Raw genomic sequence first — 26167 nt, forward strand, 5'->3', positions numbered from 1 at the left:
CGTGGCCCGGCCCCTTCTCTCCTGAATTTTGTTTGCTATAGTGACCCTGTAGGCGCATTTAAAATGAGGGAAGCAGCCCCTGCCACACGCCCAGGCCGTCCGCCGTTCTCCCGCCTGGCCTGTTGGATGGAGGCGGTTAGACGCACATGAAACTGCATGCCACCTCCTCCAGAGGGTGGCTCAGGACACGGTGGGTGTCAGGCCTGGTCGGGCAAGGGGGCTTCGGCCACGTGGGGGGCACTTTCAGGTGCACAGGAGGAAGGGCAGGGGCGGACAGACACCCTGAGCCCTTAGACTTGTGGGAGCCAAGCTGACCAGAGTGAGGTTTTTTTAGCCTAACGGAATTAGAGTATTCGCTGGTTATCCGGATCAGAAGGGACGGTGGCCTGGCCGGACTTAGAGGAAACTCTGGGGCACAAGGAGGTGATGCCTGTCACTCTTGGACATGGGTGCAGCCGCCAGAGCCGCCCTCCAGGGCACAGGGTGGGCCCGGGTGAGCTTGTGTGCTCACACCTGGGCAGGCCCCGCGGCAGCAATGGCAGCTCTCCTGTACAGGCTGAGTTTCAGCCACACCAAGAAGTCAAAGCTAACTGAGGCCGTGCCTTCCGAGACCCCCGGGATGGCCCCTGGGAGGCCAAGGAGTCAGGGACTGGGTACCTGGAGCAGAGTCACTGTGGCCACGGAGAACCACAGCTGAGCTTTATGAAGCCACGTGGCCACACCTCCCGGTGCCTCCACCCCAAGCAAACACAGATCGCTCAGAAAATGGGAACCCAGGGCAAATTGTATGTGCTTCTTACTGGGTTTATTATAAGTGTCACATGTTTTTTATAATAAAACATAGGTGATTTCACCTTAATGGACAAACTCTTTTTTTTATTTTGGGACGAAGTCTCGCTCTGTCACCAGGCTGGAATGTAATGGCGCAATCTCGGCTCACCGCAGCCTCCACCTCCCGGGTTCAAGCGATTCTTGTGCCTTAGCCTCCTGAGTAGCTGGGATTACAGGCCCACGCCACCACCCCTGGCTAATGTTTGTATTTTTAGTAGAGACGGGGTTTCACCATGTTGGCTAGGCTGGTCTCAAACTCCTGACCTCAAGTGAGCTGCCCACCTCAGTCTCCCAAAGTGCTGGGATTACAGGCTTGAGCCCTGCCAGACAAAATCATTTTAAATGTTGACTGATACTAACCCTGTTTATGACGTGGAGGAAATAATCTATTTGCCTTATTTTCAATTCCTACATAACAATTTGGAATTAATTGGGCCACATGAGAGGGCATCTCTATTCCCTGGAAGGAGCACAGAGAATTCAGCTCCTGTCCCCTCACTCGGTGGCCCCAACTGCTGCCGCCAACTCCTTTCCGCAGCACCTGCGTGTCTCGGGGCACACCTGGCACCTGGCCTCATGGGGCACCGGAGCCCTGACCAAGCCTGGACTCAAACAGTTATGCATGTGGCTTCTGGCTCTTCCGAGTGGAGGATGTTTCTGGAAGCCGGGCTGTGCGACACAGCCGGGGCCGTCCCAGCCACTTACTTGTCTCTGAGATAATTGTGCCCGATCTGTCCGGATATGTCCTCGATGGCCGAGAGGATGTGGTCGAAAGCCTTTCAAGGGAAGAAAGACATGAGCGTCTCGGGGCGGCCAACCGGGGAACATGAGGTGCCTCTCCACTCCTGGCCCAGCCCCGAGGAACCCACCAGCCCCCCTCACCACGCCCCTGGCCTGGACGCAGCCTCCTCTCCCCTCCTGGCCCAGCCCCGAGGAACACGCGGTGCCCCCCCCGACCGCCCCCCCCAGCCCCGCACGTATGGCGGCCTCCTCTCCCCTCCCGGCCCAGCCCCGAGGAACACGCAGTGCCCCCCCGCCGCCCCCCCAGCCCCGCACTTACGCGGCCGTGCAGCTTCTCGTTGAGCCGAGGTTCCCGGTGCTCACTCCTCTTCACCTTCAGCCACTGCACCAGGGGCTTGATAGTCAGGCCCTGGAGGACAGGGTCTCGTGACCCTGGTGCCAGGCAGCCCCCCACATCCCGCTGGCCCGGCCAGGTGCACCACACAGAGCCACCTGCCCCGGGGCCCACAGGCGCCCTCCCTGCTCTCCAGGCACCCAGCAACCCGCGCCCCTGCTTTGCAGAGGAGGAAGCAGCACCTGGGGCCTCATCCACCAGCGAAGGCCCGGGAAGAACATTTTTAGGACAATTATGCTTCCTCCCCAGTGGGGCCACGTGAAAACCTACAAAACGGCTCCTAGTTACTAAAATTATGAAACCCAATTAGGGTCTGGAGCCTGGAAATGCTTGTCCTGAAGTGCGGGCCCAGGCTCCCCTCGCGGGCGGGGCCGAGACCCCGGGGCTGGCTGGGCCGGGCCTCACCTGGAAGATGACGGTGAAGAACACTACGATGATGGTGGTGCTGACGAACAGGTTCTTCTCCTTGACCTTGTCTCCGTCCAGAAGCACCACCAGGGCAAAGGCCACGGCCCCGCGCAGGCCCCCGTAGGACAGGACCACCTGGTCAATGGGCTCCAGCTGCACCATGCGGTAGCGGTTCAGAAGCCAGGTCTGCAGGACCACACCTGCGGATGATGGGGCGGGCACTCAGCTCCCCGGCCGCCCTCCCACCCGCGGGACCCCAGCCCCGGGGCGGGCACTCAGCTCCCCGGCCGCCCTCCCAGCTGCGGGACCCCAGCCCCTCCGGGACAGCATCTTGGCGGCCAAGCATGTGCTGACGAAGAACAGCGGCACCCTAGATACGGCGTCCCCACGCCACGTCCCTCGTCACCACCCACCCGGAGCCACACGCGGCCTGGCGTCTCCCCCCCACGCTCCGTGCATCACACACATGGGTGCTGGGGGATGGGGCTGGGCGGGGGCGGGGCTGTCTTGCTTCCCGTTCCATCTCCCGTGCCACTGACCCTGTCTTGAGGCACATCCAGTGGAGTCAGTGGGAAACCAAGTGGTTTCCCTTGGGGTTCCAGAGCCTCCCACCCCAGCCCCGAGGCCGCCACCATCAGGTCCTCTCCTCTGCCTCGCACGGGGCTGCACCTCCATCTCCCTGGGCCCAGTAGAAAGCCTGCGCCTTCCCGGAGACGGTGCCGGCCCATCGGTGGTCCCACAGCCGCAACCCGGCCCCGCCTCACCAATGGCCCGGTACACGGAGATGAAGACCAGCGTCAGGAGCACGAAGGCCGTGTTCCAGGTCCAGATGAACGGGTTCACAGCCGAGATACCCAGGAACATGAAGATGATGGTCTCGGCGCTGCTGGCCAGCATCTTCATGGTGTAGCGCACGGTGGTGGCCGACTGCTCCGAGATGTTGGCCTTCACATACTTCTGACAGCAGATGCCACAGAAGGTGATGCTGCAGGGCCAGACGCGCCTCAGGACACGGCCACCTGGCCTGGCGCCCGAGGCCCCCGTGTCCGCCCAGCCCCCCACGGCCTGGCGCCTGTAGGCCCAGAGTCACAGTTGTGTGGTTACGGGGGCCTCTCCCTCCCGAGCCAGGCTGGGCCGCCAGGGTTCCTGCCCACAGCCCTGCGGGGGCCACAGGCGGCATCACCATCATGCAGATAATGGGCACCGGGGCTGCCTGCCAGCAGGGAGGGCAACAAAGGGTTCCAAAGTCCCTCCCCACCTGACCTGTCTCAGGGTGGGCACTGCTGTCGGCCCACAGACAATTCAGTGGAAACGCCAACTCCTTATTTTAAAATTTAAATAAATTCTTTGCCCCACACTGAATTCCCACCCAGCCTGGGAGCGCCAGCGGAGCGGGCGAGGTGACGGGACACTGCTCTGAAGGTCCCGCGCTAGGATAGAGGGCAGGGGAGGCCCTCCACTTCCTGTACTTCCCCTCACGGGGGTTCACGGGGAACTTGGTGATGCAGAGCCCGGGGCTTCTGCCACACACACCCCCGGTGTCCATGCGGCTGGCCCCTCCCTCCGAGTTGGGGTCCCCCTGGCTGGCTCGCCCCGCTGGACCCAGGAGGGTGTGGAGAAGCTTGGGTTGGGGTCCCCCTGGCTGGCTCGCCCCGCTGGACCCAGGAGGGTGTGGAGAAGCTCGGGAGGAGGGCGTGGAAAAGCTCGCGTGTGTGGGAGGGACTCACGCGAGGATGGCTGACAGCGACAGCATCTCGGACGTCAGGTAGGACAGGTAGGAGATGATGAACACGAAGCCAGGCTCGATGATACGCACATGCTTGGTGAAGCGCGTCACCAGCGACAGCAGGAAGGCGAAGACCACCCCCACCAGCGTGCCCCCCAGGCTCACCACGAAGAAGGACACTGGGTAGAGGACGCCCTTTGTGGCCGTGCTGGCCTTCCGGGCCCTTCCTTGCCAGGGGCCGCCTGGTGACCCCGCGGAAGTGCCGGGAGCCCGGGAAACGGGGGTGGATTCCTCACTCTCTTAGAGATCGGGCCTGGTCTCTGCACCAGCCTTGGTTCAGCAAGTGGGGAGGACCCTCCCGTGCCCCTGGGAGCCTGGCCCCAGGCCCTATCCGGCCATCTGTCTCAGGAAGACCTGGCTGCCCTCATCCCTGTTCTGGGAAACACCCAGGAACCCCCAGGACCATGTCAAATCGTGTGTGAATCGCTCTGGAAGGGGACGTGATGTGGACAGAAGGGCCCAGTGTAGCAGCTTTGAGTGCAAAGCTTTTTCCTGCATGGGCTGCAGGCCAGAGAAGACAGTTGGCCCCAGAGGAGACACGGCCGCCCACTCCCCCTGACCCACGGCTACACACCTATGCCCTTCACGCAGTCCACGCCGGTCACGTTGTCACCTCCCAGCGCCACGAAAGATTCAAACACATTGTACAGAACCTGCAGGGAAAACGGGCAGGGCGTTGGGTGGTCCTTGGTTAGCGCCACCCCCTCTCCGGGGCCCGGGCCTCGCTGGACTTGGCCCAAGTGTGGAGCCCACGGCACCCGAGGCCGTTGGAAGGAAAATCATCACAGGGCAATGGCCCCCAAAGGGGAGAAGGCCAGAGCCCAGCAGCCAGCAAGACACAGGGGGCAAAAGAATGTTCTGGAGGGGACCAGAAGCTTTGGGAGCAAAGCTGGCCTCTTCCTATCCTCTGCAAAACAGGGGCAGCTGCAAAGCTCCCTGCCACTTGAATTCTGAGTCTCATTTACAGAGACAAACCCAGGGTGTCAGTTTGAGTGACTTCCCTGCTGTGCTGGCTCTAGCCCCTGCCGTCTTTGCATGTTTTTAAACCTTAGCCCGGCAAAACCCAGAGATAAAATGCGGGGAAACCTTATCCATGCCCTGGGCTCCACGCCCAGCAAAGTGGTGACACAGGTGGGACCGGCCGAGGGCCGTCCTGGGTGGGCCGAGGCCCCTGGGGAGAACCTGGCTCTGCACCCAGCTCTGTGTCTCTGGCTCTGGCCAAGGTGGGAGAGGACCCTGGGGCAGGCGTGTAAGTTGGGTTTGCAAATGCAGGCTGGGGTGGGGGGGCCCATGAGGGTCCCGGGGTCTCTTGGGGCCTTCTCGGAGCTGGGCTTTTTAATGAAAATCCAGCTGGGAGGGAAGACAACCTCTTGGGAGACTCTTGCTTCTCCAGGGACGGGAGCCGCAGGGCTGCGGGGCACACGGGGCTGTCACTCTATTCCCGATTAAGTCTCACTTCCCAAATTCCCCCGAGAATATCTTTGCAATCTGGTGTGCGACACCCACAGGACTTTCCTCTTTCCAAAACCCCTAAGGGAACATGAGAGGCTGACGGGTTTCAAACCTTTCAAACCGCAGGCACTTTCAGAGGGGAGAGGAAGCTGACCCCACCCTTCCCTCCGGCTGCGTCTGCAGGGTCCTCGGGGCTGGGGGAGGACGGGCAGGGGCAGCACGGGGCGGGGGCAGTGTGGGGGCTGGGATGGTGTCGGGGCCGGGCCCAGGGCTGGCCTCACTGACGGTTCCTAGGAGGGCCACTCTGCACATGCCCCTCGGATGGCCCCATGACTCACTTCCGGGAGGCAGTGGCCCCATTTGATGGGATTGGCTTTGAAACGTCACGATTGTCACTGTGAAGTACTAACCATGTTCCTTGGGGTTCCTGAATCTTCTCCTGGCCTTACTGAGCGCCGATGTGGCCTTTGGGCCTCTGTGGAGGCACCGTCCCCGCCTCCCGGAACACCGTGGCCTCCAGGGACACCCACACACCGTCCGGGCTCTGCTGTTAGCACCAGCTCAGTTTCCCTCCCTTCACCTCTGTCATGGGCCAAATTGTGCTCCCGAAATTCCCATGTTAAAGTCCCCAGGACCTGGGCATGTGAGCGTGAAAAAGGGGAGTACGGCACAGTCAGGTCACCGGGGTGGACCCTGATCCAAGGACCCGTGTCCCTGTGAGAGGAGGTGACTCGGGCACATTCACGCAGGGACGGCCACGTGAGGACACGGGAAGGCAGCGTCTGCAAGTCCAGGACCGGGGTCCCGCAAGAGCCCACCGCACTGACACCGTGATCCAGACCGCACTGACACCCACCGCACTGACACCCACCGCACTGACACCCACCGCACTGACACCCACTGCACTGACACCCACCGCACTGACACCCACCACACTGACACCGTGATCCAGACCGCACTGACACCCACCACACTGACACCCACCGCACTGACACCCACCACACTGACACCCACCGCACTGACACCCACTGCACTGACACCCACCACACTGACACCGTGATCCAGACCACACTGACACCCACCGCACTGACACCCACCGCACTGACACCCACTGCACTGACACCCACCACACTGACACCGTGATCCAGACCACACTGACACCCACCGCACTGACACCCACCGCACTGACACCCACCACACTGACACCCACCGCACTGACACCCACCGCACTGACACCCACCACACTGACACCGTGATCCAGACCGCACTGACACCCACCGCACTGACACCCACCACACTGACACCCACCGCACTGACACCCACCGCACTGACACCCACTGCACTGACACCGTGATCCAGACCACACTGACACCCACCGCACTGACACCCACTGCACTGACATCCACCGCACTGACACCGTGATCCAGACCGCACTGACACCGTGATCCAGACTGCACTGACACCCACCGCACTGACACCGTGATCCAGACCGCACTGACACCCACCGCACTGACACTGTGATCCAGACCGCACTGACACCCACCGCACTGACACCCACCGCACTGACACCCACCGCACTGACACCGTGATCCAGACCGCACTGACACCCACCGCACTGACACTGTGATCCAGACCGCACTGACACCCACCGCACTGACACCCACTGCACTGACACCCACCGCACTGACACCCACTGCACTGACACCCACCACACTGACACCGTGATCCAGACCGCACTGACACCCACCGCACTGACACCGTGATCCAGACCACACTGACACCGCGATCCAGACCGCACTGACACCCACCGCACTGACACTGTGATCCAGACCGCACTGACACCCACCGCACTGACACCCACCACACTGACACCCACTGCACTGACACCCACCGCACTGACACCCACTGCACTGACACCGTGATCCAGACCACACTGACACCCACCACACTGACACCCACTGCACTGACACCCACCGCACTGACACCGTGATCCAGACCGCACTGACACCCACCGCACTGACACCCACCGCACTGACACCCACCGCACTGACACTGTGATCCAGACCACACTGACACCCACCACATTGACACCCACTGCACTGACACCCACTGCACTGACACCGTGATCCAGACCGCACTGACACCGTGATCCAGACCACACTGACACCGTGATCCAGACCGCACTGGCACCCACCGCACTGACACCCACCACACTGACACCGTGATCCAGACCGCACTGACACCGTGATCCAGACCGCACTGACACCCATTGCACTGACACCCACTGCACTGACACCGTGATCCAGACCACACTGACACCCACCGCACTGACACCACGATCCAGACCACACTGACACCCACCGCACTGACACCCACCGCACTGACACCCACCGCACTGACACCGTGATCCAGACCGCACTGACACCCACTGCACTGACACCCACCACACTGACACCCACCGCACTGACACCGTGATCCAGACCACACTGACACCGTGATCCAGACCACACTGACACCCACCACACTGACACCCACCGCACTGACACCCACCGCACTGACACCATGATCCAGACCACACTGACACCCACCGCACTGACACCCACCGCACTGACACCCACCGCACTGACACCGTGATCCAGACCGCACTGACACCCACCGCACTGACACCGTGATCCAGACCGCACTGACACCCACCGCACTGACACCGTGATCCAGACCACACTGACACCCACTGCACTGACACCCACCGCACTGACACCCACCGCACTGACACCATGATCCAGACCGCACTGACACCCACCGCATTGACACCCACCACACTGACACCCACCGCACTGACACCCACCGCACTGACACCCACTGCACTGACACCCACTGCACTGACACCGTGATCCAGACCGCACTGACACCCACCGCACTGACACCCACCGCACTGACACCGTGATCCAGACCACACTGACACCTACCACACTGACACCGTGATCCAGACCACACTGACACCCACTGCACTGACACCCACCGCACTGACACCTACCACACTGACACCATGATCCAGACCACACTGACACCCACCGCACTGACACCCACCGCACTGACACCATGATCCAGACCGCACTGACACCCACTGCACTGACACCCACTGCACTGACACCGTGATCCAGGACGGTGTGAGAATAAATGTTGTTCAAGGCACTGCATCTGCGGTACTTTGTTATGGTGGCCCTTGCAGATTACGCGGTTCCTATGGGATTTTGTTGTTTGCTATTCATGTATTTATTTTATTTGAGATGGAGTCTCACTCTGTCACCCAGGCTGGAGTGCGATGGCACGATCTCGGCTCATTGCAAACTCTGCCTCCTGGTTTCAGGTGATTCTCCTGTCTCAGCCTCCCCAGTAGCTGGGATTACAGGCACCTGCCACTACCCCTGGCTAATTTTTGTATTTTTAGTAGAGACGGGGTTTCACCAAGTTGGCCAGGCTGGTCTCGAACTGCTGACCTCAGGTGATCCACCTGCCTCGGCCTCCCAAAGTGCTGGGATTACAGGCATGAGCCACTGCACCCAGCCACTCATGTATTTTTTAGGAACTCAGGAATGGGTGGCAGTAACTGTGGGTCCAAAGTCACAGACGCTCTGGGGACCAGGAGGGCGGGATTTCAACAGCGCCATCATTAACCCTGAAGCTATGGAGTGGGCGGGCAGGGCCTAGGAACTGTGGAAGATACAAAGAAGCCTCGCGAAAGCTGCCAGTCGTTCTGAGCTGGGAGGAAGGAGGGGGAGGGACGGGACACCCCCGGGAGGGGAGTTTGAGGACAGGGTTTCACGCCCTCCTTTGCTGACTGACTGATGGGGGGTGAGACGGGGCCCAGGCCTCCCACGGCTCGGCCTTTGCTGTCTGATTGATGGGGGGTGAGACGGGGCCCAGGCCCCCCACGGCTCGCCTGCTCTGGAGCAGTGGTTCTGTTGCTCACCACGGTGACTGCGTCGTTCAGCAGCGACTCCCCGAAGACGATGATGAACAGGACCTCGTTGACATGGACCTCCTCAAACACGGCCAGGACGGCCACCGGGTCCACAGCAGCAATGAGGCTGCCAAACAGGAGGAAGTCCAGCAGCCCAATCTGCAGGTCGCCTGGAAGACAAGCCGGGTCGTGGGGCAGCTGCAGGACCTGCCACCCGAGAAGGAGGGCCCTGGGGAGACACTCGGCTACGGGTCGGGGTTCTGAGCCTGTCTGGCTGGCGCTGGTGGTGAGGGGAGCTGGGTCAGCTTCCTGCGTCCCTCCCACAGACCCCCAGCCCCCTCCAGGGAAGGCTGGTGTCTTCCGAGGGGGCCATCCCATCTGAGCAAGACAGACAGACAGACTGACCCTGGCCCTGGCCCTCTCCTTCATCTTTGGGTGAATGGAGGCAGGTGGGTGCAGGGGCACTGCATGCTGGGGAGGGATGGGGGCCCATCGCCTGGAGTGACGTCCCAGCCCAGGAGAAGCAAGTGGGGCTGACCCAGGACAGGCCTGGAGCCGGGACACACAGCACCCAGGGGCGCGGCCAGGGAGGGGCAGGTGGGAGGGCCGTTCGGGGTGTGGGGGCAGATTGTGGGGATGAGCAGGGCTTCGGTGGGAGCAAGGGGGCCTGGAAGACGTGGGTCCATGTGGTCCCTAGCTCCCGGCCGGCTTCCCTCCCTGCATCTGCCTGTGGGCTCTGGTGCCCCTCGCTGGGGAGGTTTTACTGAAATGCAGCCTCATCCTTCACAAGTCTTTGCCGTTCAACCCAGGGTTCAGGCCTCGAGGAGGCCATGTGGGGGTGCCAGGCTCCAGGGGACCCTCAGGGAACTGAGTGTGGCCACGTGGCCCCGAGAGTCTGCCCTCTCTCACGGCCGCAGGGCTCAGAGGACACTGGGCCTCCTTGCTGCCTTCCCGGCCGTGAGGGTCCAGGGACCAGGAGACGCCAGGGCCGTGAGGGTGTGGGAGAGACCACCCAGGGAGGGGGAGGCCCCCGAAGAGTCCCCCCGCACGGTGCTGCCTCTCTGCTGGGCTGGAGCGGACCCCACCACCCCTCTGGGCTGAGGCTCGGGCTGAGGAGGGGTTTGTCCCTGGAGCCGGACGGGCCCCAGGAGACACCAGAGAGCAGCCTGGCCAGGGGTTTCTGTGGTGGCGCCTGGGAGGGGACAGATCAGGGTCATCTCTGCGGTGACTAAACCCCGAGTTTGCTGTGAGCTCCTAAGCCCCGGCAGCCTCTGGCCAGTGTCACAACACCCCGAGGAAGTGACAGATGCCAGAAGAACCAGCGTTCGGGGAGTTAAAGTTCCATGTTGGAACGGGAACCACACAAGCCTTCTCCACTTCCAAACTCAGGCCTCAGGACGCGAATCCCCTTCAAGGTCATCTTTAAACGCGGCCTCCTGGCACGGCCGCCCCCAGGGCAGTGATGGCCCCCATGGATGTCCTGGGGTCGGCCGCGTTCAGACTCCCCAGCCGGCAGCCTTCCCGTCTGGACAGTTGCCCACGGCCGTGCCAGGAGGGCTCATGCCGCCAGACCGCATGTTCCAGGCCTTTCTCCACCACGTGCTTTGCCTGTGCAAGGGCCTCTGATGCCTGAAGCTCTCGCAGGGCCTGTCCCCACACTGCCCGGACAGCCCCCGGGCCAGCACTGCCATGTCGACCCTTTCCCATGGGGCACGTTTGGCCTTGAGACGCTCCACAGGGCTTGGCCTCTGGTCTGCAGAGATCAGTTTCAGCCCCCCAGCTCTCTCGGACTCCTAGGAATGGGATGGACCTGCTGGCCATGGGCATCTCTGCTCCAGAACCTCAGGCAGCACCCAGCTTTGACCAGCTGGGCCCCAAGGATGAGCGCAGGCCTCCAGCATTCGTGTCACCTGGGGAGCGGCCTGCCTCAGGGGGCACAGCGATGGCCTCCAGCATCCGTGTCACCGGGGGAGTGGCCTGCCTTGGGGCACAGCGATGGTCTCCAGCATCCATCTGGGCAGTGGCCTGCCTCAGGGGGCACAGCAATGGCCTCCAGCATCCGTGTCACCTGGGGAGTGGCCTGCCTCAGGGGGCACAGCAATGGCCTCCAGCATCCGTGTCACCTGGGGAGCGGCCTGCCTCAGGGGGCACAGCGATGGCCTCCAGCATCCGTGTCACCGGGGGAGTGGCCTGCCTTGGGGCACAGCGATGGTCTCCAGCATCCATCTGGGGAGTGGCCTGCCTCAGGGGGCACAGCAATGGCCTCCAGCATCCGTGTCACCTGGGGAGTGGCCTGCCTCAGGGGGCACAGCAATGGCCTCCAGCATCCATGTCACCTGGGGAGCGGCCTGCCTCAGGGGGCACAGCGATGGCCTCCAGCATCCGCGTCATCTGGGGAGTGGCCTGCCTCAGGGGGCACAGCGATACCTGGGACACGTGTTTCCCATGAGGAGCGTTGTTGGAGGACGGTAGAGTCCAGCGTGGCGAGGGGCAGGGGAGGGCCAGGGGTGACGTCCTGGTGTGGGGAGTCCTCCAGGGCTTCATGGTGCAGGTGCAGCAAGGACGTCCTCCAGGCTCGGCCAGTCGCACCGAGGACATTCTGCTTCGTGCAAGGGAAATCCGGCAGTGTCTCTGGCCAATGCTAGGCGGGGACCATTGTGACCAGTGGCCACAGAGCCACGGAGTGTGCCCGGCTCTCAAAGGAGCGGCCCTGACGGCCAGACTGATCACAGGCTGCTCCATCCCACACTCGACACAGCTGGGAGGAAGCTGGGATCTCATGGGCGAGGGGCCATCTGGCAAGGTAGGCGTGAGCCTCGAGGGGCCGCGGGTCCAGGAGTCTCTGCTACAACCCCTGAGGCTTTCCCTTGGGTCCGGTGGCTAGGGCGGCTGCCCCGTCCGAGGTGTGTCCTGACCACCTATGGCATCGCCCACGTGACGGGCCTGCCATCCATGAGCCTGTCTGTGCCCTCGGCAGCTTTCCCTGGGCTGCACCTGGTGGGTGATGCTGGATGGCAGGGACTCCAGGGAGGGGTGAGAAGGCCCCAAGGAACCACGTGCTGGGTGAGGCGGCCGCAACCCGGGAGCTCCTCTTTCTCCATGCGTCTCCTTGGTCTCAGGTTTCAGCCCCTTGATTCCCATGGAGAGGCCGGGCTGTGCTCTCCCTTGAACCAGACGGAAAATCGCCAATTCTTGTGAGTCTGGTTCAGCTGGTGGATTTGTTTGAGGCTGAGTTCTCAGACAGGTGAGGGCGGCAGGTGCCGGAGGCCTGCGCTCAGCCGTGGGGCCCAGCTGGTCAAAGCTAGGCTCTGCCTGAGGTCCCTGGACCCACCTGGTCAAAGCTGTAGCATCCCCGGCAGCAGCGGCGGGCATCAGGGCTGCACCACACCTGGCATGTTGAGAGGCGCCAGCCATGCGTGGTCTGGATCCGGGGCGGGAGGCAGTGCCCGAGAGATGAAGCATCCAAGACCAAAACCGCACAGCAGTTCTGGCTCCGGATGTGGCTGCAGCCACGTGGGTGCAGCGGTGGCCCAGCGGCTCCGGCACACAGGCTGGGAGGGACGGTGCCCGATACACCAGGCTCTGCAGTCCTCCTCGTCTCCCTGGGACCTGGTGGCCGGCGAGTGTGGACGGACCCCTACCTCTGCCCAGTGCCGGAGGAAGAGCGGCAGCCCCTGGCCACCTGCAGCCCCCAAGCCGAGCTGCCGAGATGGGAACTCCTCCCCAAGCAGAACATGTGCTGGGACCTGGGGACACGCAGGGGACTGGCCTTGGTCACGAGGGCCTACGGGGCTGCCAGCCACGTTTCTCACCTGACACTTACCGCCTGGAGGCCAGGGTGCGGCACCCTGACCTTTCCGAGATGAGGCAGCCCCGCCCCTCCCGGACCCCACCCTGATCCCGGCCGGGGCAACAGTGGCGCAGACTCACCCATGAGCCCACTGAGGAAGACGCCGTAGAGGGACAGCCCGGTGGTGGCCGCGTTCCACACGGTACCCACGACGGCGTACAAGAGGATGGTCCCCAGGTTGCCGAAGAAGAGGCGGTTGGGCATGAAGTAGCCGGCGTCCAGCACGATGGGGGGCAGCAGGTAGAAGAAGAAGACGGTGGGCGTCAGTGTGAAGGACGCGATGTGGTCGGCCGCCCAGACGATGCCGCCCAGCACCAGGCCCAGCACGATGAGCAGAGCGCTCTCGGGAACCACGCTGGTGACCTTGTGGGACAGGTGGAACCCTGTGGGGAAGGGAGAGAGGTCAGGGCCGTGCTGTGGGGGAGGGGAAGGAGGTCAGGGCCGGGCTGTGAGGGAGGGGAGGGAGGTGTGGGGACTCGTGGGGGAGGGGAGGGATGTCGGGGCAGGGCCTGTTGGGGAGGGGAGGGGAGGGAGGTCAGCGGGGACTCGTGGAGGAAGGGAGGAAGGTGTGGGGACTCACAGGGGAGGGGAGGGGAGGGAGGTCAGGGGGGACCCGTGGGGCAGAGGAGGGAGGTCAGGGTGGGGCCTTGGGAGAGGGCAGGTAGGTGGGGGGAGCCCATGGAGGAGGGGAGGGAGGTCAGGGGGGAACCCACAGGGGAGGGGAGGGAGGTCGGGGTGGGACCTGCGGGGGAGGGGAGGGAGGTCAGGGCGGAGCCCTCGGGGGAGGGGAGGGAGGTCCAGGTGATCAGGTCCCACAGGGCTCAGAGCTGCAGGCATCTAAGACCTCCCCCGACTTTTCAAGGAGCCCAGGAGGGCTGGGAAAGAGGAGAGTGCAGGGGCAGCTGCTGGAGCCCCCAGAAGGGAGTCAGTTGGAGGAGGGAGCCGGTGCTATGGGGTGGAGGCCCGTGCTGGATGGACGGTGGTGGGGGGGGGGGCCTCTGACCTGCCGCCCCACCACCCGGCTGGTTCTGTTCCCCCGGACCCCCAACTCGCTCTGTGCCTTTTGCCTTGGTGACCAAGGTCTGAGCTCACCCTGTCCCTGACATTGTGGCCAGAGCCTGCTCCCACTTGAGGCTGGCTGTGTTTCAGACCCCTCCGGAGGGGCCCCATGGAGGCTGTGGCCCCCTCTCCTCGTGCCCCTCTCCTGGGATCACAGCCCCTGGGTAGGGCCTTCTAGGAAGAGTCTCTGGGTCCCGCCACTCCACTCCGCACAGGTGAGCTTAAGGGTGGACAGCAGGCCCTGGGGACCCCCCATGGAGCTTCACCCCGTCCCCCAGCACCATCGCCCCTGCCAGGACCTCAGAGGCTCTGCCCGGCCCTGTGGGTGGGGGTGCAGGCACCAACCTATCTGGGCCATGTCTCCTGTGTTTTAGTTGGACTCAGAAAAAAAAAAAAGGTGATGAGAATGCCTGCGCTCGGCCTGATTTCAAAATAGCGGGAAGCCTGACAAATGAGGTGCGTCCTCCGGCTTCGGTGATGTAAGGGATAATGAGCTTCTTCATTCCCTCAGCTGCTGGTTATTAAGTCTTCTTTGAAATTCAAAGGAAAGTTGTCTCCTGAGATGGCCAAGACCCCATTTAAGCACAGAGCAGCGGGAGCGGGGGGGCTCCCTCGAACACCACCCGCCCCTGAAGAATGTGTCAGCACAGCTGGAGGGGCGGTGGAGGCAGTGGCTGCATCCCACCCTTCCCGACTGCGTGGCCTCGACGAGCTCGGCCCTCCCTGCCTGTTTACTCCTTTGTAATTATGGAGCTCTTGCAGGGCCGGGTGCTGGCCCAGAGGAGGGAGGTGCTGTTCTGGATTTGCCGTTCCTTCCCCGAGGATGGTCTTACACCAAATACCACGGGTGGCATGGGCCCCTCTAGGGAGGGTGGCAGGCACAAGCTCCGCACCTGCCCGGCCACCGCACTGCACTGCGGTCTCCCGACCCTGTCCCCAGGACAGCGGCTCTGCCTGCTGCTCCAGATTCCAAAACACCAGCCCCGGGAGGGATCAGGGTTCAGAGGCTCCTGCTTTCAGGATCGGAGGTCCTGCTGTGGACCCCCGTCCCCACCATGTGCCCCACAGGCTCTCTGAGGCCCCCGGCGGCTCCCCCACTCCGGGCTGCACATCCTGCACAGATCTGAGCTCCACACCTGTCAGGCAGGGCAGCAGGGGTTGGCCCGGGGAGGCTGGAACCACGTGACAGTGATGACCAAACCAGGGGGGGGCATGGTCTGCAATGAGGGAGGGCCTGGCCTGGAATGAGGGAGGGAGGCTGTCCTTGGGGAACACGGAGGGTGAGCTCCCTGGAGTCCTCGGGGCCCGCTCAGAGCTGGCCTGCAGGGTCCCGTCTGCTCCAGCTTTCAGCAGGAGAGCATCCGCAGGGTTGACCTTGCTCTCTCCCCACAGCTCTCCCTTCTGTAGAAGGTGATCCCCAGCTGGGAGTGGCTGTGATGCACGTGAGAAGTCCTGGGATCCTAACGCGTGCCCCGACAGCCCCGTCCTCAGCAGCGCCCTCCCCAGATCTGGGCTCACGGGGCTGGCAGCCCAGCAGGAAAACAGGGGCCCCTCTTCTCTGGGCTCCACGGCCTGGTCCCTGTGGTGGCCAGGGACAGACCTGGCCTCGCAGAGCTTTGGGAAGAGACATGGGTGGCCTTCCGGGCCTGCGAGGGGAAGGCTGTGGCCTCTGCTCAGGGCAGCCTGGGGCCCCTCCACAGCCGGGACTCAGCAGGTTCTAGGCTGGCCTGGGAGTCTGCACACTAAGGGCTCTGAGGCCTTTGGGAGTCCTGCTGGGGGTCCCTGTGGTGCAGGAAGGCCTGGGGCAGGTGTTCCCGCCTCTGCAGCCTCCTGATGTCTTTAATAATGTCCAGAGAGAAGGGGAGTTTACCACTTCCTTCCTTTCTTCCTGAGGGCTGTAAATCCCGGCCTTGGTGTCCCAAGCTGTGTTAGGAAGACCAGGGTGGTCTGTGCCCGGTGCCGGCGCCTGCCCACCCACAAGCTGACCCGTGCCTCTCGCATCTGTCCTTGGAGACGTCGTCACCTCCGCCGCTGGCGACGAGTGCCTAGCAAAGCCCGGCACAGCCGTGGTGATGGCGACCCCCTGGAGGCTGCCCAGCCGCTGGCGAGACCCACCCAGGCCGCTGTTTTCTACACGACGCACATTCTTTGCCTCTGCCCACGTCCCAGGCTGGCTCCTGGAGGGGTAATCGGCTCACCTGTCCTCCTCTTTTCAGGGTCACAAGACCTGGGAGACAGTGTTTGTCCAATAGCGCTTGTGGAGCAGCCAGTGGGGCGCGTGTGGCCCCTCGGTGCCCGCCGGCACGTGGGCTGCTTTGAGGATAAAATCCAGCGACCACAGAGACTGCGTGTCCCCAGGTGGGGGGCACCGTGGCCGCAGGTCAGACCTGGGAAGCAGCGGGAGTCTCGGAGCTCCCGGACGCCCTCGCCCTTGGTGGCTGCAAACACTTGGCCCGGGGTCTTTTTGTTGAGGGCTTGGGTCTTTTAGCCACAGTCTTCCAAAATTAGGTTCACGGCAATCACCACCGTTGTGAAGCCACCCCAGACAACCGCAGGCCAGCAAGTCAGGGACACAGGGACACAGGGACACAGGGACCAGCTTTGTCTTTAAAAACAACAACACAACTCTGTGCCCTGGGGACTCACAGTGCTCCCCGCGCCATCGCCGACCCTCCCCACGCTCCACTCCCCGAGCCATCGCCGACCCTCCCCACGCTCCACTCCCCGAGCCATCACCGACCCTCCCCACGCTCCACTCCCCGAGCCATCGCCGACCCTCCCCACGCTCCACTCCCCGAGCCATCGCCGACCCTCCCCACGCTCCACTCCCCGCGCCATCGCCGACCCTCCCCACGCTCCACTCCCCGCGCCATCGCCGACCCTCCCCACGCTCCAGTGAGGCCGCTGGTTACTGTAAAAGCCTGTTAACTGGGACACTGGTGGGTGAGGGACAGGCTGGCTTCAGACCAAACACTCCTGCTCAGAAGTAAGCCCTTAAAATCCACAGAAAACATCCTCTGACCTTGGTAGTTACTGAGAAAATATACATATATACGCACAAACGCCGCATAGGCGGGAGGGCGGCGGTTTCCAACATTCTGCCATCCGGGGTTGGAAAGGGTGTTGGACACGCCTTTCCCATGTGCGGCGGCGTCCGAGGGCAGCTCCTGCAGTCTTCAGGGTGTGTGTGTGTTGAGAGCTCACCTGTGTCCTCCTGCATGGGACATGCCGTCCCACCTGCCCACGGGGGAGGAGCCGCACCCATCCCCACCGTCCAGGCAGGCGTGAGCCGCATCTCCTGAGGGGCCCAACCTAACAGCCTCTGACCACCTGTGGTGACGCGTGAACGACCCCGTTCTGTGAATGTGTCGGCTTGCTCCCCTGCCGGGCACTGATCCTTTCCTATTGACACGAGGTTCTTCGTAAGCTGGAAAATCCAGCCTTTGCTTATGTCTTCAGCGGCAGGTAGATTTTCACTTTCAAAAATGTTGCTCTCATCTTTCCACTTCGTCTTCTGTCATTTTGCTCCACGCAAACGTCTTTTCTTTTTATAGTTAAATTTATTGGTCTTTTGTTTTATGGCTTCTGAGTTTTGTGTTATGCTTAACAAAGCCATTCCTGCTCATGTTTCCTGCTAAATTTTTTAGCAGGAAAAATAAAGGCACTCAATTAAATTTTCCTTGAAGGCTGGACTTAGTGGTTCACACCTGTAATCCCAATACAACAGTTTGGGAGGCCAAGGCAGGTGGATCCCTTGAGCCCAGGAGTTCGAGACCAGCCTGGGCAACATGGCGAAACCCCGTCTTTACAAAAAAAATACAAAAACTCTGCTGGGCATGGTGGCACACAACTGTAGTCCCAGCTACTCAGGAGGCCGAGGTGGGAGGATCACCTGAGCCTGGGAGGTTGAGGCTGCAGTGAGCCAAGATTGCACCACTACATTCCAGCCTGGGCGACGGAGGCCTTGTCTCAAAAAAAAAAAAAAAAATTTTTTTTTTTTACTTGAATTTAACAGAGAAAATACTTAAAAATAGTTGCAACTCAGAAGGCCCTGCTAGCCTCAGAGAGATAGTCTTTCCACACCGATGTCTGTTCCTGAAATCCCTGAGCCTGGAAGTGGATCTGGGTGGCACTGGTGGGTGCTCCCGGTGCCCATGCCGCTGCCCCGCAGGTGTCCCTCAAGTCACACCACTGCTCTGCCTCGGGCGACACGGTGCACTGGCCGAATTCCCTCCAGGTGCAGGAATCAACACCCCCCAACTGCCCTCGAAACCTGGTTTCTCGGCTCCCGGGTCTCAAATCCGGGTTCTTCCCTTGACAGCTGGCGTCCACCCTCGAGCATTTGCGAATGTCAGGCTGACACCTCTGTGTCTGAGCCTGTCTGGGCACCGGGACTGCTGTGAAGGACACAGTCAGCTGGACTTTGCTTAGTTCACCTGTCGGGGCCACTTGTTCACGTTTATCTCTGTCTGGTTGTCAGAATAAATTGTTTCCAACCAGGAAACAAGGATATCTCTTAACACAATTGTTCTATTCTTTGGTTCTTCCTCCACTTCAAAGAAGCTTCCTGAAGCTTCCAGATCCCCTGCAACCCCCCTGAGCCGCTGACCCTGACCCCTGGGAGTGAAGCCTCATCTGCCCCTGTCCCGGGTGGTGTCGCCCGGCCGCATCCCCAGCCTCTGCCCTCCGACAACTCAGGCACCTACTGGTCAGCTATGAAGCCTTAGCCTCGCTTGTGGGAGTCCCTGCCTCACGGATGCCGGCCTCCTGCCTCGGCCACCGCCCTCCTCTTCAAGGATGCTGTTTTGCCTCTGGTCGCTCTATCTTATCTTTTTTCTCCGCACTCCTGGACGTCTCTCGGACCTTTCGCTCTGACAGTGGCTTGAGCCTCGGCCGCCACTTCCGCCCCTGCTACTTTGGGGCCACGTCTCGGTCCGACGCTGCAGGGTGCTGCTAACCGTGTCTTCTCTGTGAACGTCCTCACGATGAACGCCCCCGTTCCACTTCCCACCCTGCAGCTGCTGCTTCCGGGACTCACATTCCGGCCATTTCCGTGGTGTGAGGTACCGGCGGGACTCCTTCTGCTTCTTGTCACACTTGTCCCAGGCTGGGCTCTTCCCCGCCAGCCCCACTTCCTGCCTTCCAGCATCAGCCCAGCCACTGAGCCCTTTTCTTTTGAGACATCATCTCGTTCTGTCACCTGGGCTGGAGTGCAGCGGCACCACCTCGGCTCACTGCAACCTCCGCCTCCTGGGTTCAAGCGATTCTCCTGCCTCAGCCTCTGAGTAGCTGGGATTACAGGCGTGCGCCACCATGCCCAGCAAATTTTTGTATTTTTTGTAGAGATGGAGTTTCACCATGCTGGCCAGGCTGGTCTTAAACTCCTGGGGTCAAGCGACACGCCCGCCTCGGTCATCCACAGTGCTGGGATCACAGGCGTGAGCCACCGTGCCTGGCCAACCGTGTCTTCTCCCCTTGCTTGTGCCCGCCGTGGAAGGTTCTGTGAACATTCTCTGCACAACCCCGCTTTGGGAAGAGTGCCCCTGCTGGCCTCGGCTGCCTCTCCTGGGGTGTGTCTCCCTGCTGAGCTGGCTTTGGGTGGGACACTGCTTTCTACCCATTCTCCTGTGGCAGAGGAGTCCTGCAGCGTCTCCTCTGGTATCGGATGGCAGTTTCGCCCCAGCCAGGGTGGGGGTTCTCCTGGGCTTCTGCTTCTTCCTCCTGAGGAGGTGCCAAGGCCAGGCCTCTCCTTGGTGACCTCTGCATCTCCCTGGTTTGGGACACTGGACTGGGGACCAAGAGAGGGGAAGGGTCTCGTTCTCATCTTCTCCTGAAACCAGGGGCTCCGTGGTTGATGGAAGTCCTCAGAGGGCGTCCTCAGCCTGGGGCTGGTCTGCTCCACACGGCTTTTCCCAAGGACCCATGGCCTCCTCTTGAACGGCAGTCTGCATTGTAATTAGCTGGTGAAACCAAGAACTCAATTGGTTTTAAGAGGCAATTTGCTAGTAGTTTGGCAATTAAGCACACGATGGACGTTTGGGAGCCAAGTCCCTGTGCCGTGAGCCCTGCGGGTTCCAGTTCCTGCTGCCAGTCGGTATTGAGTGCCAGGGACTGGCCTGGCATGAGGGCCTGACCTGGGCGGTGCTGTCCACATGCACACAGCCGGGGCCACCCCGCCTTCTGGGGGCATCTGCCGGCACCAACCAGGCCTGGGCCTGTGGTTGGGGCCTGTTCCACAGACTCATTCCAGGCAAGGCGCTTACTTACTGCCACAATCTGCACATTTTTAGGATGGGATGACGACACTTGGGTTCCAGGGTCCCTGTGTGGAAACGTCCCCACATGCTGGGCCGTCCTTCCTTCCTGTGCCCTCCGTCCGCCATCTCCAGACACCACCCAGTGCCTGATGCCGTCTGCAGCTCCCTCTGGTCTGACAACCAGTCACTCCTCCTCCCTGGGGACACGTGGGCCCTCGAGGCTCTAGAACGGGAGGGAGGTGGCTGGCAGGGCCCGAGATAATGCCAAGGTGGCTCCTGGAGACCTTGCATCTGCGCATAACGTCTCCGTAGATCAGCAGAAGGCCCAGCCACTCCCAGTCCAGGATCCAGCCCCTCTGTAGGGGCCACTGCTCAAGCCAGCATGGCTACAGAGATACCATGGGAGTGTGGAGGGGCCACTGCACCTCAAAGAAGAAGGAACCCACAGCCCCGGGCCCCGTCGGAGCCACCACAGGCGCAGGGCACAGGCTCCTCGGCCCAGAGCTGTTGGGCAGGAGCTGCAGGGTGGCCGGGACGCAACAGGCAGCGACATCTTCAACCTTCTACCAGAAGAGCCTCAGGTCCACCGCATTGACTGCGGCAACCCCGGCCCTGTGGGTTGAAAGGGCAGAGGGTGTCTGAGGCCTTAAGGAAATGAAGAGAATAGAACTCGCCCCATGGCACACACTGTGAGGGAACCAGGCGGTGTGGGACCCTCCCGAGACGCACTATGCAGAGCCTGGGCTCAGCCACACAACTGCAGAAGCCAAAACCACGAGAAGCTCCACAGATGGAACCGGCTTCCGGCACCACTGGGACACGCCACGAGGCTCCCCCAGCTAGGTGCACACACGGCATGCGACTGGCGTGGATCCCTGGCGGGAATGGAAGGGGGGGTGGCAGGAGACGGGGACGGGACCCTCCAGGGACACAGGAAACACACACCAAGCACGGAGAGGCCAGGCGGGCCGGTGTGGACAGGGGGCCGGTGTGGACACGGGGCCAGTGTGGATGGGGCCAGTGTGGACGGGGCTGGTGTGGGAGGGGCTGGTGTGGACGGGTCAGTGTGGACACAGGGCCGGTGTGGACATGGGGTCAGTGTGGAAGGGGCCGGTGTGGATGGGGCAGGCGTGGATGGGGCTGGTGTGGACATGGGGCTAGTATGGATGGGGCTGGTGTGGATGGGGCCGTGTGGATGGGGCTGGTGGGTGTGGACGGGGCTGGTGTGGACGGGGTCAGTGTGGACACAGGGCCAGTGTGGACATGGGGTCAGTGTGGAAGGGGCTGGTGTGGATGGGGCAGGCGTGGATGGGGCTGGTGGGTGTGGACGGGGCTGGTGTGGATGGGGCCAGTGTGGACACAGAGTCAGTGTGGACATGGGGTCGGTGTGGATGGGGCCGGTGTGGACAGGGCTGGTGTGGGAGGGGCTGGTGTGGACGGGTCAGTGTGGACACAGGGCCGGTGTGGACATGGGGTCAGTGTGGAAGGGGCCGGTGTGGATGGGGCAGGCGTAGATGGGGCTGGTGGTTGTGGACGGGGCTGGTGTGGATGGGGCCAGTGTGGACACAGAGTCAGTGTGGACATGGGGTCGGTGTGGATGGGGCCGGTGTGGACGGGGCTGGTGTGGGAGGGGCTGGTGTGGACGGGTCAGTGTGGACACAGGGCCGGTGTGGACATGGGGTCAGTGTGGAAGGGGCCGGTGTGGATGGGGCAGGCGTGGATGGGGCTGGTGTGGACATGGGGCTAGTATGGATGGGGCTGGTGTGGATGGGGCTGGTGTGGACATGGGGCTAGTATGGATGGGGCTGGTGTGGATGGGGCCGTGTGGATGGGGCTGGTGGGTGTGGACGGGGCTGGTGTGGACGGGGTCAGTGTGGACACAGGGCCAGTGTGGACATGGGGTCAGTGTGGAAGGGGCTGGTGTGGATGGGGCAGGCGTGGATGGGGCTGGTGGGTGTGGACGGGGCTGGTGTGGATGGGGCCAGTGTGGACACAGAGTCAGTGTGGACATGGGGTCGGTGTGGATGGGGCCAGTGTGGACATGGGGTCGGTGTGGACGAGGCTGGTGTGGACACGGGCTGGTGTGGACAGGGCTGGGGGCCGGTGTGGACAGGGCCAGGCCCTGAGTCCGCCTGCCACAGCCCGTGTGGCTTCCACACAAGGGGACAAACCTGGGGACACGCAGGCCCTCAGGTAACTGATTGCCGAGGCTGGAGAGTCACAGCTAATTAAGCACACAATGGCTTGGTGGCCTGATGGTTACGACAGGGGACAGACGCTTTTAGTTCTAATTACAAACCCTGTGCCTGGAGGAGGAAGGGCCGGCGCTGGCAAACCGGACATTTCTGGATGGGCGCCGGAAAGGGCTTCTCTCTGGGCCCCGGGGGGCTCAGGAAGGCCACGGCCCGATGCATGTCACACCCCTCGGAGCACAGAGGGACGGGGCTTGGTCAGGCCCAGGGCCTCCGCCACCTCCAAGGACCTTTCAAGGTGGCAGAGATTCAGCCGAGTCCACAAAAATGCAACAGCGCAGTCAATCCTGTGGTTTTACTTTAACAGGAACACATCCTGGAGGATTAAACTCTGCCTGCCAGAAACAGCGCGGCTGAGCGGTGGGGCTGTGAAGCCAGGAAGGAGGGCGGAAGCACAGGTACCCACCCTCCCGGGGGACGAGGGGCCGGGGCATTCCACAGGCAGGCGCAGACACATGCAGGAACACGTGCACGCACACAGGCTCGCAGAGACACACAGAGGAGACACACACAGGGTCCACCCCATTCTCCTAGCACAGCTGTGGGTCTGAGTTCTCTGCCACCCGCCCCTGCAGGTCCAGCAGAGCTCGCCAGCACACTCTGACCTCAGTATCACTTTACCCGCCTGTGGGGCACCGGCGAGGAATCACGGTAAATGTGTCGGCCGTCAAGCCCAGGGCGGAGGTAAAGGTGCTCACGGAGGTCCGCCATGCGGCCTGGCAGACGTGCCTGCGTGACCCCACGCGTCCCTGCCTGCGGGTGCGGTTCCCCGTGAGTACTCAGGTTGGCGTGGGACAGGGGAGCCGGCTCCCGGGGGCCACGCAGGAAGCCCCTCTCCGAGCGAGGCCGGGCCCCCGGGCCGGGAAGCTGCTTCCTGCCAGATGAAGGTCACACAGCTCCAAGAACAACAGCCCATTCAGGATTGGACTCCCTGCGCTCAAGTCACGAGGCGTTTTAGACATTGTACATTTACAACACTCAAGCAAGCCTAGTCGGTTTTTAAATTGAAACATGAATGTTGCCCACGGTTCCCTAGAGAATCAGGAGATCCTTCAACTCCAAACCACCCTGAGCAACCGCGCTGGGGCAAAATGAATGCAGCCTCTGAGCCAGCCACGGCCTCTGTCCAGGACGCTGGGAAGACCCTACACCCCTTCCTCTCTGGGACCCAGCCGCTCCGGCCCCCCCACCCCCAGAGACGGCCCGGGCCCCCTTATTAGCAGCGTGAGAACAGACGGACACAGGCAGGTCCCAAGCTGCCCACAGCAGAGGAAAGACCTGGATGCAGATCCCAGCTGCCACCACCTCAGGGCTTTGCTCAAAGCAGCAACAAGCTTCAGCTGCCGCAGACCCAGCGGCGCCCACCAGGGGCCACAGCGGAACACAGGCCCCGGCAAGACACCGGGCGCAACGTCCTGGGGCAACGGAAGTCACGAGACACGTGAAGTGGGAATGTGGCCCAGCTCAAATCAGAGGAGAACTCAAGATGGTCAGACCCTGGAATCAGCAGACAAGGGCCTAAAACAGCAGCTCAAGGATAGAAAAGAAACGTTCTCATAACCACTTAAAAAGGACAAGCCGCAGCGGTGGAGTGGAACAGGGCTTGGCACATGTTTTCTTAAAGGCAGATTGTCAGTATTTTAGGTCCTGCAAGCTGCCAACAGGAGGATCACTTCATAACCACTCACTACCAGTGAGGCCGAAAGCCGCCGTAACAACACAGATGGGCGCCAAAAGCGGCCGTAACGACAGACGGGTGTGCTGTGTTCCAGTGAAACTTTACCACTCACTACCACTGAGGCCGAAAGCGGCCCTAACGACAGACGGGTGTGCTGTGTTCCAGTGAAACTTTACCACTCACTACCACTGAGGCCGAAAGCCGCTGTAACGACACAGATGGGCGTTCCAGTAAAACTTTATTTACAACAACCAGTGGCCGGCCCACGGGCTGTAGTTTGCTGACGCCTAAAGTAGAACTTATCAAAGAGAACCAAGCGGAAACGCTAGAATCTCTGACATAAAAACTCAATGGACAGACTTACGAGCAGACAGAAATGACAGTAAAGAGAGTGAACTGGAAGACAGATCAGAAGAAATCATCCCATCAGAAGACCAAGGAGAAAAAATGGTTTTTAAAGTGACCAGAGCCTCAGTGGTCTGTGGGGCAAAATCAATAGCTTGTAGCCGCAGCACTTTGGGAGGCCAAGGCAGGAGGATCGCTTGAGCCCAGGAGTTCAAGACCAGCCTGGGCAACACAGCAAAACCCCTTCTCGACAAAATAAATTAAAACATTAGCTGAGCCTGGTGGTTTGTGCCCATAGTCCCAGCTACTCAGGGGGCTGAGGCCAGAGGGTCCATTGAGCCTGGGCGGGTTGAGGCTGCACCCCAGTCTGGGTGACAGCGAGCGAGGCCCCCATCCTTGCCCAGAAAAAGGCCTGATATATGTGTAGCTGGAGCTCTGGAAAGAAGGGAGAATGGGGTGGGGAAACCTTGAAGAGCGAATGGTAAAAAATGTCCCCAGTTTGGTGAAAGACACACATTTATAGATTTGAGAAATTTTGCAAGCCCCAAGCAATGCAAGTACAGGGAAAATCCTATCTGTGGGCACGGCACAGTCAGACTGCTGAAAATCAAAAACAAATGGAGACTCTTTCCATCTGTATAATGTGTGTGAGTTACCAATAAAGAACTTTCTTCTTGTTCCATGAAATGGGCAAGGAAGGCGTGTCCACTGGAAATCTCATCCACGGCTGTGGTTTCTCCTGAATCGGCGAATCGTCTGCGCGAGGCTGGGGCCTCTGGACAGAAGACTGGGCCCCCAGAGCTCTTGGGGGGCTCCCATCTTCACCCGGTGCCTGGATTCTCAGGGTCCCACCCACCCCCACCTTCCTCACACTTCACCCTCTCTTCTCTCTTGCCCTTATAAAATCATTCACTTCAAAGTAGAAATTATGAAACCGTCTTCATCAATCACGGAAGTTTAGCACTCCCCGTGTTTTTGCCTTTGGTTTATCAACAACTAAACAAGGGAAGGGAACAAGCTTCTGCGGAAGCTTCCAGCAAGGAGACAGCATCCTATATGAGGCGCCTGGGGAGGGAAGGTGCCGGAAGGCATCGCTGTGGGGCTGCTGCCAGCTCCGGACCCCCGGGAACCCAAGGGGCACACGTCTCCCTGT

At 61.5% G+C, this 26167-nt stretch overlaps 1 protein-coding gene across 1 annotated transcript in view; it reads right to left on the reverse strand.

Moving 5' to 3' along the window:
• SLC9A3 (solute carrier family 9 member A3) overlaps nucleotides 1-26167 on the reverse strand; it is a 54866-nt gene that overhangs the window by 9180 nt on the left and 19519 nt on the right. The window contains exons 2-9 of the mRNA XM_016952867.4: nucleotides 13504-13806; nucleotides 9583-9743; nucleotides 4735-4813; nucleotides 4102-4279; nucleotides 3139-3359; nucleotides 2372-2574; nucleotides 1892-1981; nucleotides 1537-1607 (exon numbers count right to left, since the gene is read on the reverse strand). Of these exons, the coding sequence (XP_016808356.4) occupies nucleotides 1537-1607; nucleotides 1892-1981; nucleotides 2372-2574; nucleotides 3139-3359; nucleotides 4102-4279; nucleotides 4735-4813; nucleotides 9583-9743; nucleotides 13504-13806 (1306 nt within the window). The remainder of the gene's footprint in view (nucleotides 1-1536; nucleotides 1608-1891; nucleotides 1982-2371; nucleotides 2575-3138; nucleotides 3360-4101; nucleotides 4280-4734; nucleotides 4814-9582; nucleotides 9744-13503; nucleotides 13807-26167) is intronic.

The sequence above is a fragment of the Pan troglodytes genome, chromosome 4, assembly GCF_028858775.2.
Source record: "Pan troglodytes isolate AG18354 chromosome 4, NHGRI_mPanTro3-v2.0_pri, whole genome shotgun sequence".
Taxonomy (NCBI): Eukaryota; Metazoa; Chordata; class Mammalia; order Primates; family Hominidae; genus Pan; species Pan troglodytes.